The sequence below is a fragment of the Lytechinus variegatus genome, chromosome 4 (assembly GCF_018143015.1).
Source record: "Lytechinus variegatus isolate NC3 chromosome 4, Lvar_3.0, whole genome shotgun sequence".
Taxonomy (NCBI): Eukaryota; Metazoa; Echinodermata; class Echinoidea; order Temnopleuroida; family Toxopneustidae; genus Lytechinus; species Lytechinus variegatus.
In genome coordinates, this window is record NC_054743.1 from 43,882,196 (window position 1) to 43,899,220 (window position 17,025).

Sequence of the window (17,025 nt, forward strand, 5' to 3'; positions counted from 1 at the left end):
TTTTAGAAATAAACCACTTTTGAAAATTAAAAAATAAATGTATGAACATGAAAATCACGACATTATCTCATCAGGCGATCGTTCATGGAGGCTCCACTACACATCACTACCGTTACCCTATGCTACACCTACATGGGTAGCGAAGGGTAGCTTTAGTGGATTGTAGTCCTGGAGTGGGGCCTATACACGAACGATCCCCTGAAGTAGATCCTGGAGCCCGTGACAAAAAGTTTAGCAAATCATTGTTCATTTGAAACAGCAATTCTGATTGGTTCCTTTAGGCAGTACTGAGCAAAATGCGCATGCAACGATAACCTTGATAGGTTTAGCGATTATAATAGCTAACCTTGTGTTACGTCGGGGCCCAGTGACACCAACGCATATTTGAAATAAAAAAAATTCTCATTGGTTCCCGGTCATTCTTCACAAAATGTGCCTATACAACAATGATCTTGATCAGCCAATTAAAATTTGTGGATTTATTGCTATTTAGAAAATATAGTCATCCCTTCGCAAACTCTTTCTATAACGCAGATAATCTTTTCAAACGCCCTTCACACCAAAGCAGTCTTTGTCGAAAGAATCAAAACAGCATTGGAGAGTGTTTTATTATGAATAAAGGAGAAAGAAATGCTGATAATTAATTTTGATCAGTAAGGCTGCGATGTACATTTTCATGTAAAATCGCAAATAGCAAGCAATAAAACACACTTTTAATAATGCCCTCTATTCATTATCATTTCAGGGCATACACATTCGTAGCACTGTGATAATGCATTGAAAACGTTACATCCACTTTCAAGCATTACAGTAATGATTAAAAAAACAATTTGAGGAGGCTAGGGATTTCGTATTGAGAATTGTTTTAAAAGCTGTCAGTGAGTGAAGCGAGCGAGCAAAAAAATGAAAAATTTTAAAACGAAAATCTAATTTGATGATAGAGTTTGACATAATTTTCTTACAATGACATATTTCACCCCTTTTCCTTTTTTATTTCCTTTTTTCTTGGTCCTGAAAATGTTGGGGGGGGGGGGGGTTATGGTCCATTATCCCCAACTGTACCTCCAATTCTTTCAGGGAATGTACCAAATGCTTTACATTTCTTGTGTAAATGACCCTTTTTATTTCCATCCCATGCTAATCAAAATTAGGGAAAGCATTATTACCATATTTTTTCAGCAGTGAGGGTTTCGAACCTGCCTACCACGGAAGGTTTACAATTTATTAATCGCGATATAAAAATGGTAACTCAAAATCATTGTTGCACACGCATTGTTCAAGATACTTACCAGAACCAATGAGAGTTGCTAGTTCATATTTGTAATCCATCCCAAAATATTGTGATGTAGGGCTCATGTCTTCGCATTCCGTGTCATCATGATCGCATCGAACATTATTATTAACACCTCATTATTATAGAATAACAATTACCGTAACTGCATTCAGCATTCCAACAATTTGACCAAGGTATGAATAATGTTGACAAAAGCTAGTGTACAAACGAATACAAGATTGTGATCGTCAGTAGGGATCTTTTTACAGTCACGAACACATTTACTCCATTATTTCATGACAAATGTCCTCTGAGCCGATTACCTGGAGCCATTTCATTAGCTTGTGACGGATTTCTGGTTGAGTTTGGTGGGTTTGTGAAACAGGATCCTGAAAGGAAGGATATCGCGCAAACTAAATAGAAAGTGCGCCAAGGCCTTGGGAACAATTTTTAGATATGTCGTTGGGAGGGAGGGGGATATCATGCCTCAATATTTTTGTTTAGATTGAAAAATATGAAATGCAATAATGGCAAAAAAACCCAGATTTGGTCGATTTCTAACAGGAATGTAGATTTTGTAAAACGTATTATACTGTATAATGGACTGAATCTAGCAATTACATACCATGTACATGTATATTGATGCAATTTGCAATCTGAAATAACAAAGAGTACCCCTTTACTTAAACATGCAATCACATTTACCGGGTTTTTCCGCTTGAACGTAGGTGCTAAGGCGGATCCTTTAGGGCGGCTAAGCATGGGCCGTCCCACCCCCTTTTGGCGGTGCAAAAAGGGGGGGGGAGACGAAACGAAGAGGCAAAAGAAGGACAAGATAAGGAAATATGAAGATTAAAAGAAAGCAAAAGGGACAGACAAGAAGTTTATAAAAGGAGCAAAACAAGTGAAGAAAGGGAGGAAGGGAAGAGTTGGCAAGTAACAAAATTGTCAGTTACTATATCAAATGAAAATTCCTCTCGCGCTTCGCGCTCGCATTTTTAAGGGGATACTTATATGGCACTTAATTTTCTTTCAGGTCAGTGGAGAATAGATATTTTAGCCTTTGCTCCTTGATATCTATCTATCTCTATCTATCTTTTTCTCCCTATCTCCCTACCCTCTGTTCTTTGCCTCTATTTTATGGGCATTCAAAACTTTCCATAAGGGACATCATGCCGCTTAAATTGCTGTAGGTGCACGTGAGGACAGTCGTCAAATGGATTATTTCTCATGATAAGAAACCATATCCATCCAATTAATTAACGAATTAAACCATTTTAAGTAGACGTTTACCTCTCATAATTGACTTTCTAAAAATTTCATTGACAAATTAAAAACATAATTACCGAAAACGAAATCAATTATTTAACTTACTGAATGCAAACCTTTATTCATCTTCCTTTAAACAAAGTGTGTTCTCGAAAAATGGGCAAATTGGGCCTCACCCAAATTGCGCATTCTCACTGCCCGGTACGAACGTTTTGCCTTTCGTAGCTGTCCAAAATTAATTGTTGCAATCAAAACGATTTGCCACGATTGATCTCAAGATCTGATGAGATCTGACACGATTACATACAATTACTTCTCGGTGCATGTAGATCATGGGTTGGGGGAGGTGCCGTCGGCGAGTGGTTTAAGGTGCCCTTAAACGTTATGAAATCTGGGGTTCAATTCCCGGCACGGCCCTTCACCGAGGAATTTTTAATCTATACGCTCTTTTATCTTGTTCCAAATAGATAAAAATGCTTTATGCATTGTTGATACCAACATGTGCAGGTGATGTTTGTTAAATAAAATCGTTGTGCGGATCGTCACAGTGGGAACTTAGTACAAAATGATGTATGCTACAGTCACGAACGAAATGGACTCCTCCCATTTTGAAATAACATGATAGAACTGGTCGGTCGATCTGGAGTCGGTTTCATAAAACTTGTTATGATAACAAATATACCATAACTTTTAAAGCTACTGAAATCCTCCAATCTAATTGGATGTAAATTTATTATAAAAGTTGTTCACTTTTATTATAATGAGTCTACATGGAATGGGAGTCAGGAGTCAGTTTCGCTGATGCGAAGGTACCATTGCATTGGTCCGTCTGACCTGCAGCCGCCGTTTCATAAAGCTGTTCGTAACTTAAGAGCGACTTTAAGAACGACTGGTGATCCTTTGAACCATAGCCAATGGTGTATACCATTTTCCGAAAGAAAGGATGACCAGTCGTTCTTAAAGTCGCTCTTATCTTACGAGCAGCTTTATGAAACACCCACCTGATAAAAGAAATACATCATTGGTCATGTTTAGTCTGCAGGCACTGACCCTGATCGAAACTTTGATCAACAAGTGGGTCTCCACGCAAAGACTAGCGCACAGAAAACTTGCTGCTTCAATTCAGGCCTTCATTACACATATAGGCTGCACATTCAGACCCGTAACTCGAGTGAATGGTTTGCACAGCAGACTAGGTCATGTTAGTGGAGACGGGTTAGCGAAATGAGACTCGAAGGGAGTACATGTCCCTGTTCTCACTATATTTTCTACAACTTACTATTTTATTGGAATACGGTTCAGGAAACCAGTTTGGATGATCGCTTCCAAGACCGCTTCGACCGTTCTCATGACGCGTTAAACTAGTTTCCTGTAACAGAGTTTTAGGACGGCAATGAGAACGGGGTCTATGTCACAATAATGACGTCATGCCTAGAGGAAGTTAGTAAGACGTCAAGAAAAAAATATCTGACCTAAGGGTAATGTTTGTCTCTATATGTATATCGTTTTTTCCTGTGTCTTGTATGTGAGGCGGATCAGTGAGAAAGTATTCACAAAGGCGTCGATTCATATGGGTCCCGTAAAACAAGGGTTAGAGAATAATCGTGCACTTTATTTTCACAATTAAGTTTTTAAGAGTAATCAATGCAATCAACAACAACAAAAATGTTTACGATGATTGCAAGGCATTGTGTTACGGGCCCCTGGACAAGATATGGGAAAATAAGTGACGACACTGGAATAGCCCCTCATCTTATTATATTTTATGTGAATGTGCTTCCAGAGGACAGGCAGTATCGTAGGTGACCTTGCGAAAGATATCCGAACGGATGATATACATGCATTTTTTCCTCTTTCGTAATGATGATGTTATAGGCATAGATTAATTGTATTTAATTTCCTCATAATCGATTATGATACAGAGGTTTTCGATACTTTTTTTGTTAATAACGACCATGCTAACTTGAAGAGGAAGGAATTAATGAGAAAATGTGTATATAAGGAAGATATCAAGTAGAGACCTTGAAAGTGTTTTTATGACCAGAAAGTGAGAAGAAATACGTGACATTGTTGAACACGTGATAGGGTCGATGGATATATTCTTACATATCTCAAAATCATATCATGTATTATGCGGTTTTTCATGCACATACTAGCTGAAGGGTGGAATATTGATATGAAATCTACCTTCCCGCGTTCTTCCAGACGATTTCTTTTAATCAATATGACAGTGTATAGACCAGCTTTCGATAGAAAAGGGGAAAGCCTTTGAATATTTTCAGCATGCTCATACTGATATGACTGGATTGAATTTCGTCTTTCTAAACACCATGATATTTGTGATGGATATGAATGAAATAACAATCGTATTTCGACCGGGATGCAGATCATACACAAACCATTCAGTACTGCCAACGGGTGGTTATCAAATTAATTTGAGAAGTGCAAATACAATTTTGTCAGTGAATGTATTTCTGCGTCACGAACGTCTTGCAGATACAGAGAGTCAATTTCATTAACTTGCAAGGTGAATATCTGGATTCGGATGCCACTTCAAAATGAAAAGGGCAAGGCGGTTCATAAAATTATAGCCAAATTTCATTATCCAAATTTGGAGTTCTGTCTGGTTGTGACGGATTGCAACGCCTGATGAACTTCAGATACTGCTGTTTTCATCGCTGACTCAAATATATATATCTAAACGTGTCTATACATATCCGACGGAACCTAACCTTGCCTCACCAGGCACTCAGCCAAAATCTTGCGGCAAGCGCCCGGTTGGTTGTTAAGGAAACAACGAGGCCTGCGGGGATAGTGGGTACATTCCTACATTACATGTGTGGATACAGTGCATTCCTCAAGACATAACTCTGTTCGGATTTTGCTCGGATATCATTGAGATATTACCAGAATCACTGTGAACTGATATTTATTTTTGATAGGTCATTTGTCCTAGCTAGCATGAAACCACTCGGGAAAGATTGAGCTTCATGAAATTGTTTCGTCACAATTTGGGTCACTTTTGCTTGTTTTGTCATCACTTCACTGTTGTTTCTATAGCAACTTGGTATACTCTGAACTTAACTTCTTAATAACGATGCTTTGTTTTCGTGCTATTGGGCAGATGATCGATAGACGGTTTCCAATGATGTCCCCTTCTGACTAAAATTAAATAGTTGAAAATGTTTGAACTTGTTCTTCTAACGTTCTCGCCTTTTTGCTATTCATATTCCCATTGAATTCGGTAGGCCTGTACCCTTCGCGCCACGTTTTAGCAGGAAGTGCATCTTAGACAATTTGATAATCTGTATACACCGTATTGACTGACACGACACAGTGTGATTTCAAATGGTAGCTGCGCGTTAAGTGATAGCTTCCTGACGGTCATGATTACTGACATACACTGATATTGAGCATTACAGATCACACAAGGTAAGATACCTGTATGTTTAACTAGAGCGATCCAGTGTGGTAGTAACGGAATATATTTTACCTTGAGAATACACAGATATGAACCACCCATCAAAAAGTTATTTTAGTCAATTTTGTGAACTTGATGTGCAAGGTCAACAGTGGTAGAAGATCATCAGAACGGTGCAGGAACGGAATACACAGGAAACGTCAGCTGCAGGTTTAATTATCTCCTTAAACTGTGTCTGCCTGTTTTTGTGAACTAAGTAACTGTACCAGATTCTTTGCTCATCGTGTGCATGTTTGACTCAATTCGGGAGATTTTGAAAAGCATGCACTGTGAACTTGAATAAAAATAATGAAAAACTCACTAACGAATTGGATGAAGTGGAGGACTTGAATAAGACCATTCTTGTGCACTTATCTCATTAATAATTGTGTCTACCTGTGATGTAAGCTTGATGATACAGTCAAATTGGAAAACCACATAGACCATGACGATTGTCAAATACATATGCACAAACCATTGTAACTAGAATGAAAAACACCGAAAACTCAATAAAGAAGTGCATGAAGTGGAGAAAACAGTTACGTTCTAGATAAATTATTTCAATTAAAGTTTGAATTAAAGTTTATCAGTTTCGCAACAGTAAGGTCAGCAGTTCGTGTTTTCACCAGAGGATTGAGTCAACGAATGACCTGAAAGTTGAAATTGTGTATTCTTCGATCTATCGGACGCCTTCCTATAAAAATGTGTACAAGAAGTGAATTTAATGCCTTTCCGACCTCATGAGTCATTGAACTGCCATTTGTTCCTTATGAAGGGTGAAGTGAAGGATAGTGACTCACAGTTCAGCTAAGCCCGATGTATTTTCAGATTCTGTGTTTCACAATAAGGGGAAATAACTCAACGCCAGCAATTCTTTAATCATCGCAACGACGTGCACGATTTTCTCTATAACCTTACATTTTTTGTAACTTGGATTATTCAATTTCAACCTACAGAGTACCTGAAATATGTTTGAAACGTGACATTGGAATTGTAACGGGATACAGCTACAGGGCAGGTCTCGTGAAATTTCCGCGCATATTTGGACAGTTTAACAGAGAGATCAAAATCGTTGCAAGGAGTATACTGGCTGCATCATGTAGTTTATATATTGAAATATGAGTTATGTGAACATAAGGGAAGTCTATGAAGTCCATATGGCAGAGCGGTTGAACGACCAAGGAGGAAACAGTTGATGTGAAGAAAGTTTATACCGGATTTGGTGATATAAAAGTAAAGACTATATTTATCAGCATTGTGAAAATAACCACGAGTACTCAGTGCCTTGTCGTCGTCTGACATTAAAGCAGAGGGAATTCTGAGTGAAGTTCACATACGGCTGACCAATTCAAGCAAACGGCGAACGAATTTTTGAGGAAGTTTCAGGTGTTAATCAGTCTGTGTCATGTTAAGGACACAGTAGGAAAGAAAACCAATTGCAGTCATGGCTTCTATGACGACCGAATACTATCTGGAACTGGACACGCTGGAAGATGATGTTCCATACAATTCATCGGACTACGTTACCGGGATGGTCACACCCTTATACATCAGTCTCATCTTCGTTATCCATACTCCGCTGTGGATACTCACAGTCTTCGGCAACTCCCTGGTCGTGCTCGCCGTTTTCCGCGAGCGCAACCTTCGACAACCGACCTACGCCCTGATCGCCGCTCTTGCCGTCACGGACTTAATCTTTCCCCTTTTCGGTTACCCGCCGTCGATATACGCCGTGATCGTAGAGAATCGGTACACATGTTCGATCGGGACTCGGAAGTATTTCTTTCTGTTGACATACACCTGTGCAGCGGCTTCCTTCTTTCACATCATAGCAATCACTTTCGAACGGTATATCGGTGTGTTGAAGCCGTTGCGATACCATGATATCGTTACCATGAAACGCATCGTTTTCCTTGAGGTGTTCATATGGTTGATGAGTCTCCTGATCGGTGCGAGTGCCGTCTTGAAACCAACTGGCACAGATACCATGCGGCCCGTCTGCAAGCAAGCAGGTTCATCGCCCACCTTTTCGTTCGTTTCATTCATCCTATTGACGCTGGGGTTCCTCGTCATCACTCTCATATACCTACACATCTACCGGATCGCGAGGGGCCACTGGCAAGAAATGGAGGCGGAACGAGAAAAATCCTTTGCCCTGGGAAATAAAAAGACTTTAAGATCAGAAAGCCAGAGCAGCAACGACGCCAGACAGTTCAAAGCCACAAAGACAATCGGCATCATCATTGTTCTGTTTGTCATATGTTGGTTGCCGACGGCCACAAGGTACTTCTTCGAAGGAATAGGAGTTTCTGTCCTGATCAATTGGACAACGTGGATTGTTGTCAAGCGAAGCTCGGAGACATTCTGGCTATTGAACGGGGCCATCAACCCGCTTGTCTATGCCAGGAGGAACTTGCGGTTTAGGAATGCTTTCAAAGACATCATCAAGTGTTTAGTAAAGAGGTATACGTGCTCTACAGAGTCGAAATCTAGGGAATGCTATATGTCTTCCTCAAAGACTAGACCGTCCTTGTCGTCGAACATTACACTCGCATGACCATGACGACATGGCAAAATTATAAGTTGTGAAGTACAAAGTCTGTGATGACATTTCTTATGACATGAAGAATACACTCACTCTTTATTGCATAAATTATGGTTGATCAACCGTCGATCAATTTGTACGAAATTATACCACAGGCAATAATGGTATTCGATGTTTTTTTTCGTACATAACTCACCGTTCGATTATTTCAACAATTCATCGCCAGCTTATCACCTGATAACGTATCTGACACTTTCAATGCCATGCAGGCGAGGATTATAAATTCTAATTAGATGTGAAATATGCATAAAGTATAAACACGGGTGCAACCTCCAGAAGCCGGCGATTGGCAGGCAACTGATGAGCTCGCAGTGCACATTCGTCCGTGAAAAAAAAACTTGACATACTTCGTTTAAACTTGAAGGAAAAATGAAATTCAAAATCAATTAATTCGTATGATAAGGGTATTGAAATGATATAAGAACCGGCGCAATGTCAATAAGCTTACGATTGTGAGTGACAAAAAAGGGGTTACAACAGTACGCATTTTATAACTCCATGGTAATCACTTGCCACATAACACGGAAAGGCAACCGCACACGTTACGAGTGGTCCACGATCCGATTTTGGAACAAATCGCATTAGCTCATTTTCTGAAAATGTGCGTGAAAAGTATGTTTTTATTTGTGGCTCTAATAAGCTGTATTAAAAAGTATTGGTAAATATGCTCCGTGAGGGTAAATATGTGTCCAATCAACATTAGGCATTTCATTTGGGCATTTTTATTTATCCAGTGTGATGAAACTTTTGCCCATTCTAAAGTAATTGCTCCTCATCTTTTTAACCTTACTGGACAATATGCTTCCCGCATTGGGTAAAATACTGCCCAAAATTGGTTGGACACATAGTTACCCTCGTGCTGGTTAAAATTGTACCCAATATTTTGTACAGTGTACTGATATAATAATTTCGGATGCTTACAAGCCTTTATTTGGAGTAAAGGACAAATTAGTTTCAAGTCGTAGCCAATCATGATACTGCTATGACGTCATTGTGACTAGATATTAAATTCGCTTTTATTTTAATAAGGATAGCAGAGTCGCATATTTGAACATTATTAGGTATTCGTTCGATGATTTGTAAAATTACACAGTAAGATATTTCATGTCTCAATAATTACATCAAATTATACTACGTTTTATTCCAAAATCGGGTCGCAGACCAATCGTAAGGTGTGCGGTTGCTTTTGTGCATACTGTCCCATTAACATGAATAGTTGATATTGGTAAATGAATTTCCGTTGTTGCTGTGGTGTTTTGTTCTGGATTATTCAAATATGGCCCTAATTTCGGTATGAAAGATAATATTCTTGATATATTAATGAAATGTACCTGATGATAAGATCTTACATCATTTATCATAAAGTCATTAAGGTCTCACTTCTTTGCATTACCCATAAAGACTGTAATTTACATGATATACAACAGTACAACTTTATGTGCAATGAAAGATGTCTAGATTGGACAATATATATGACAGGGGAAGGTACTCTGCTAAACATGTAAATGAAGTTCCGACATTTTTTTATCACTTTTATGTCAATGTTTTGGTGTGAACACTTTCATCGTTGGACAATTTTAAACGACATTCATAATACGAGCCATTAATTTGAATTGAAAAGAAATATCAAATTGCGTCTGAGAGTGATTAAAATCAAATTGTTTAAATCAAAACAAGAGTGCATGCAATATGTGGGTGTTTGTTGAATTAGACATTTACAGCACAAGCAAAAGAGATAAAGACGGTAATCTGAGCATTGTAATTCAAAAGAAATAGACAATTCTCCATAAAAATAGAAAAGAGGCCTGCCTCTTTGAATCAATGTTTTGAATTTAAAGATAATCATTGAAATACCCTCTTATTCTTTTCCATAAATTTCACACTATGTCAAGGGATTTTAGGGAACTTTACAAAAACTCCAGTACTTGCTTTTGGTTATTTTTTAATTTGTTCAACATGTGTAATAAGTGTTTTTCCTCTTTTAACCATTTCAGTAAGATGCTATAATGCATATTTATAAATGCCATGTAATGTATTATAACTAAAGTATTGTCAGGAACTCCTAATTTATCAGATCTATGTTTAATTGATCGGATCTTATTGCATTCATCAATAAACCTAATAAATCTAAAAGTAAAGATTTGAATTGTGTCGTAAATGATATACCATGTTGAGTTTATCCTAATGATGTAAATTGATCTCGTGGAAATGTTGTTGGAAATATGAGAGAACACAAGTGTAACATCAAGTACCTCTTCATAACGTGAAAATGAGATGTGAATACAATTAGGCCATCAACAGATCTGTGGCATTCCACTGCTCCAGCCATGCGACTATTTGAATTGAATTTATTCAAAGTATTGTAATTTTAATGGATTTCGCTTAAAATAAACTTCAGTAATGACACTGCATGTGAACATTCGTATACAGGTTAAACGATTGTCAATGTATACAGTTGAGGTCAGAAGTTTACATACACCCAGGAAATTCAAATAAAAGTAGACACTTGCCAAACATAAAAATTACTGTATCTTATAAAATACTTGTGCTATCGTGACGAATTTGATATCAAACAAATGAATATGTCATGCCCCTTCATCACATTGTTTTGTCATCAGGAGCTGAAAATGATTTAGGTGTCATTTCCCCCAAACTTGACAAAAACATTATATATTTGTGCTATACTTCTCAATACAAACATATTAAATCAAATTTCACTGAATTCCATGGGTATATAATCACAAATGATTTAGTAAATGCCGAAAAAATAAAAAAAAAATAAAAGGAGCGTAGCTCTCTCTCTCTCTCTCTCTCGACTCCAATTCGTCTTACCCTCACATCGTTTTATATCATCATGACTAAACTCTCTTGGCTTTCTTAAGATTTGGTCTAATAATGACTATTTGGTTAATAATCACCATAATAATAGTGTAATCATGGCCCTGTCCAATTGGAAGGTTTTATGCTATTTACTGTTTTCAAGAATACAGCTAAGATGTACGCCTAATGTTAAAACTTCGGTCTTTTATTAGGACATCCCTTTAAAAAAAACACGTCAAAAATCAGCTTGTAGCGGCCAATCGGGGAAAATGTGGGTGAAGATATCCCCCCCATCCACTGGCAGAAGGCTGGATCCGCCCTTCGCTGTGAACAGTCACACTTTGTCCACAGTGTTAACATATCTTTACACTGTTGAATTTGAGCGTTTTAACAGTGTGAACAAATTGTGATCACACTCACACTGTGTGACACTGTGTTCTTTCCAGCAAGGAAGGAAGGAAGGGTGTTAGTGCTGTGTATGTTTACACCATAGGCAGCACCGCTTGATATTAGGTTGGTATTCTAAAATATAGAAATTATACCCCAAACACCTTCACTTTGAAGCGAAAACCTTTTTTTTTCTTGCTTGTAATTTTTTACACAAAATTACCTTGATTGGGAGTGAAACCTGTTTATTTGCTTGTCATTTTTTTCTTCCAAATCAGCACCCCTGTTGCACCCACAAATGTAATAACGCCCACAAATGTAATAACACTTTACCCACAAATGTAATAACGCCCACAAATGTAATAACACTTTACCCACAAATGTAATAATTTTTGATCGCCCACAAATGTAATAATGACTTTACCCACAAATGTAATAAATTTGAAGGGATTTTTGGCGAATCCGTTCTAAACTAAAATCCTATAGTAATGCGTTCATATAGCACAAAAGTGCAAAGTCTTTTTTTCAGACCGGGTTAATAAAACATCAAAGTACAAGTCCAAAGTCTTTCTTCCAGACCCGGTTGTTTAAAAAAATATAATAAAAGTCCAAAGTCTTTTTTTCCAGACCCGGTTGTTTAAAAAATTGTGATATAAGTCCAAAGTCTTTTTTCCAGACCCGGTTGTTTCAAGAATTTTAATAAGTCCAAAGTCTTTTTCCTGACCCAGTTATTTCAAAAATAATGATATTCCTGTGGAAAAAATGGGAATCGAGCTTAGTCTTTCTCCAGACCCAGTTAATTAAAACTGGTGGAATTAATGTCTTTGTTGTTGTTTCAACTTATACGGTGTATATTGTGAATATATGCACTAAGAGTAAATTGAGAATCAAGCGTAGTCTTTTCTCCAGACCCGGTTACCTGTTATTTAAACATTATGAATAACAGTTTAAAAACAGTATAAAGACCCCATAATCTTATTAATGCTGGATATAGCGTAGTCTTTCAGCCCGACCATTTTTTTCTTAAAAAAACGCTAATAGTAAGAATTAAAAAAATCAAAGTCTAAGACCAAACAAACCTTCAACTTAAGAACCTGTTTTAAAAGAGGTTTAGAGTGTTGTCTTTATTCCAGACCTAAAACAGTTACGAAAAAAAAATATTCTAACATAAGACCTTATATTCTTATTCTCGTGGAATAACACAAGTTTTAAAACGTACTCTTTCCTCCAGACCCGGCTATTGAAAAAAGTAACTGAAAAACTTCAAATCTAAGACCAAATTTCCAAAGTTTCACCCAGTAAAAATATGTCTTTTTTAAATAATACTACTACCCCTACAAAACATTGTAATAACGCGTGGGTAAAGCAGACATCCTTTCTCCAGACTTGGTTACCATTTCAAAAATGAAATAGTTTTTACAAATATTCTAAAACGAATACCCAATAATCTAATTACTGTGGAACAACATGAAGACAGATTGTCAAAGATCGACTTTCCTCCAGACACAATTATTTCAGGAATAAAAAATCAATAAAACTCAACCCCAACAACGAATCTAAGAACCAACAATCCTCCAAATTAAGACCATGCATGTAGAAAAGCACATGTTTAGAGCGTTGTCTTTATTCCAGACCCGGTGATTTAAAAATGATTTAAACAATCCTAAAAACAAAAGACTCATATTCTTATTCTTGTGGAATAACACGAATATTATGCTTAGTCTTTCGTCTGGACCCGGTTATTTAAAAGATAAAGAAATATTGAAAAAAAAATGACAGCTGAGACCAATCTTCAAAATTAAACCCACTTAAAATGCTTGGGCTTAGAGTGTTGTCTTTACCCCTCACCGACGTATATTATAACTTTTGAAACGACCGGGTCTGAAAAAAAGACTTTGGACTTGCATTATAATTTTTGAATTAACCGGGTCTGGAAAAAAGACTTTGGACGTATATTATAATTTTGAAACAACCGGGTCTGGAAAAAGACTTGGACTTGTACTGTAATATTTCATTAACCGGGTCTGGAAAAAAGACTTTGAACTTTTGTGCTATATGAACGCATTACTATAGGATATTAGTTTAGAACGAATTCGCCAAAAAATCACTTCAAATTTATTACATTTGTAGGTAAAGTCATTATTACATTTGTGGGTAAAGTGCATTATTACATTTGTGGGTAAAGTGTTATTACATTTGTGGGCGTTATTACATTTGTGGGTAAAGTGTTATTACATTTGTGGGCGATCAAAAATTATTACATTTGTGGGTAAAGTGTTATTACATTTGTGGGTAAAGTGTTATTACATTTGTGGGCGTTATTACATTTGTGGGCGATTATTACATTTGTGGGTGTAACAACCCTCTCTTCAAAAATCATTCCCCGATCCTTGGTGTAAGACCAAGTGGATATTGATTAGACGAAATGGGTATAGCCTACAGTAAATTAAACAACATGGTAACATGACAAAATGCTTAGCGGATGAATTGGTTATGGATAGACTAAGGTTATAAACATTCGATATAAAGACCAAACAAAAGCAGACAAGGCGCTTGTAGGCCGAATTGTGGCTTACAAATTCCCATATCCTTGGCCGCTATAAAAGGGCTGAATGTCGGCATGAAGTAGTCGAAATAAAAGTTATCAGTGGCGGATCCAGAGGGGGGCGCCCCGGGCGCGCGCGCCCCCCCCCCCCCCCCCCTATTTTCGCCGGATTTTTTTTTTTTTTTGATGGTTATATTTACTGGATTGGTACAATGTAGTCAATTTCAAGGGCTAGATCTAGTCAAAACTATCATGACTATATTTTAACTTACGCTCATGGCCTTTGTGTTCGCACAAATGCACCTCTGTCATACTGTATTGCAATATGTAAATTCCGGAATTCCAGGGCGCGCAAGTCGATTGGTTGGAAAGATGCACCACTTGTAATCGGGAGTTGCAGTGCAGTGACCAGTGTGAAGATGTTGGATTGGATATCATTTTTTCCCGAAATTTTGTGTTTTTTGTAACATGCGTTTGTCCGTCTTTATGGCAAATACATGTAAATTGTAAGTAACAGATCGCGAGAGAAAGTGTCAACGATGCGAATGATAATGTCTATCCCCGAGATTATTCTTCACTCAAAGATGAAGCCCTATATCGGGCGCCACGTGCGCAGCATTATCATTCTGCCTTGGTCATGTACGTTTTCACTGAAATGTATAGGTCAGACATATTTGTATTTATGTAAACTAACTTTTACACTTTCTGGTAGATTCAGAGGCATATTATCCAGGGCGCCCCAACTAAGTTTCGCCGAAGCAATCATTCCAACGAATTATAAAAAAGTAAAATTGTATATTCTCATTCACCAGTCGACCCCACACCGCGTTTGCTGTGTATAGGCAGCTATATGTCAGCGTAAGGAGCGAAGATTTTATGTGACGGGGGGTGGGGGTTGGGCCGCCGTTGGGGGGAGAATAAAAATACTTTCGTGCTGGGGAAAAACGTCCCGAGGACACATTGTGTATTGTTAAAAAGTAGAAATTGTGACATTAACCCCCCCCCCCTTACCCCATTTTTAATGTTTGATATAGGTTAATGAGGTTGTGCAGAATGACTGGATTATTGAAGATGATTTGAAAATAATACGAGGGAAAAGGTTGATTACCAGAAGATGATGTCGTTTTTTTCTGTAGTTTGTAACAATTTACTGTGCATTTTGGGGAAAAAAGAACCAAATTTTATGCATGTTGTCATACGACTAAACAATTCTCGTTTGAAACACACAATGTAAATACACAAATAACAATAAACAGAATGGATTATTCGGAACTTATCGATTACAAGTCTCAGTTTCGTATCATTTAAATTTGACGTTTCAATCACACGATGCAAGCAAGTGAAGAGCCTTTGCCAAATGTATGTTTTGAATGACCGCTTATACGGTGTGTGACTGGAAACCAGCTCCTAAATGAGTCAGTATGTGTCTTTTATTCATGAAGTTACAGTGATTTAAGTGTGCATTTTTCTTCTAAAGGTGCTCTCAAAATACGACTTTTGGACATGATTTTTTGAAAAAGTCCTTGCCGTGGGAGGGGGGTATCCCCCTCCCACACCCTCCCCCCGCTCGGTCGCTTCGCTCCCTCGCCGCTGGCGCCCCCCTATTTCAAAATCCTGGATCCGCCCCTGGTTATCATAGTGAAAACTGTCGACAGATGGCGGCAGATTGCTTGCAAGTAATCTCCTCACTCATTCCTTGGGCAAAGTATTTGTCAAATCTTAAAATAAGTAGTGGGAAAGGTCTATTGATGTTTACGATTACCGATGTACAGCTCAGCCCTCATGTCGAAACTCCATGTGCATTATAAAATGAAATCCGCATGCGCCAATTCGGGGCGGGGGCTCGGATGGAGGGGGATGATCAGCAATGTATAGCTCGGCCTTCATGTCACTCAAAATACCATGTGAAATATGAAATGAAATCGCATATTCATTGATTGGATGAGGTGATGAAGTGTGTGTCGAAGGGTGATTGAATATGCGTATATTAACGTGTGTGGGTGAGGGTGTGTGTGCATCAAATCGACAACACTCTTTTATCCTGCATTCAAATAAATGAAAATGCTATATGCATTCTTATAGGTGTGCACTTGTTTTAACAACAGAGTGTGTGAGGGTGTGTGGGGGTGTTAAAATGTTACACTTGCACAATAATAGATTTCCCAGAATGACTAATGAAAAATAATGATTAATTTATAATGATAGTCAATATTAATAGGAACATAAATATGAAACTGATGGTGATGATTACTGTGATGACGACGACGATGATGACGATGATGATGATGATATTAATGATGATGATGATGATTATGATATTAATGATGATGATGATGATGATGGAGATGATGATGATGAAACATAAGGTGGTGATTTAATAGAATGGTGATTTGATAAGTTGGCGAGAACAATTATGATGATAATAGGCATGATAGGGGACGGTAATCCTGCGTGTGCAGTTCACATCAAGTTCACTTCTCAGAAATTAGAAAATTTGTGCAAAATTTAATTGCAGACGAAATCCTATAACATCGACAAAAAGAAAATACCAACATATTTGTTTTAAGTGAGACCAAGCAGTACATTTATGGTTGTATCAAACATCATGAAACACACACGAAACCTCATTTAGTATAGCCCCCTCATGCGATGCAATGCAAAGTGAT

At 37.8% G+C, this 17,025-nt stretch overlaps 1 protein-coding gene across 1 annotated transcript; it reads left to right on the forward strand.

The window, feature by feature from the left end:
- The first annotated feature begins 5,213 nt into the window (after positions 1-5,213).
- LOC121414139 (D(2)-like dopamine receptor) lies at positions 5,214-8,890 on the forward strand. The gene has a single exon (XM_041607207.1). It carries the CDS (start codon positions 7,447-7,449, stop codon positions 8,557-8,559), a length of 1,113 nt encoding a protein of 370 aa, XP_041463141.1. The 5' UTR covers positions 5,214-7,446; the 3' UTR covers positions 8,560-8,890.
- The last annotated feature ends 8,135 nt before the right edge of the window (positions 8,891-17,025 follow it).

Bases quoted from the DNA above. Each gene is read 5' to 3' on its own strand.
- LOC121414139 (XM_041607207.1), top strand. From the start codon at position 7,447: ATGGCTTCTATGACGACCGAATACTATCTGGAACTGGACACGCTGGAA.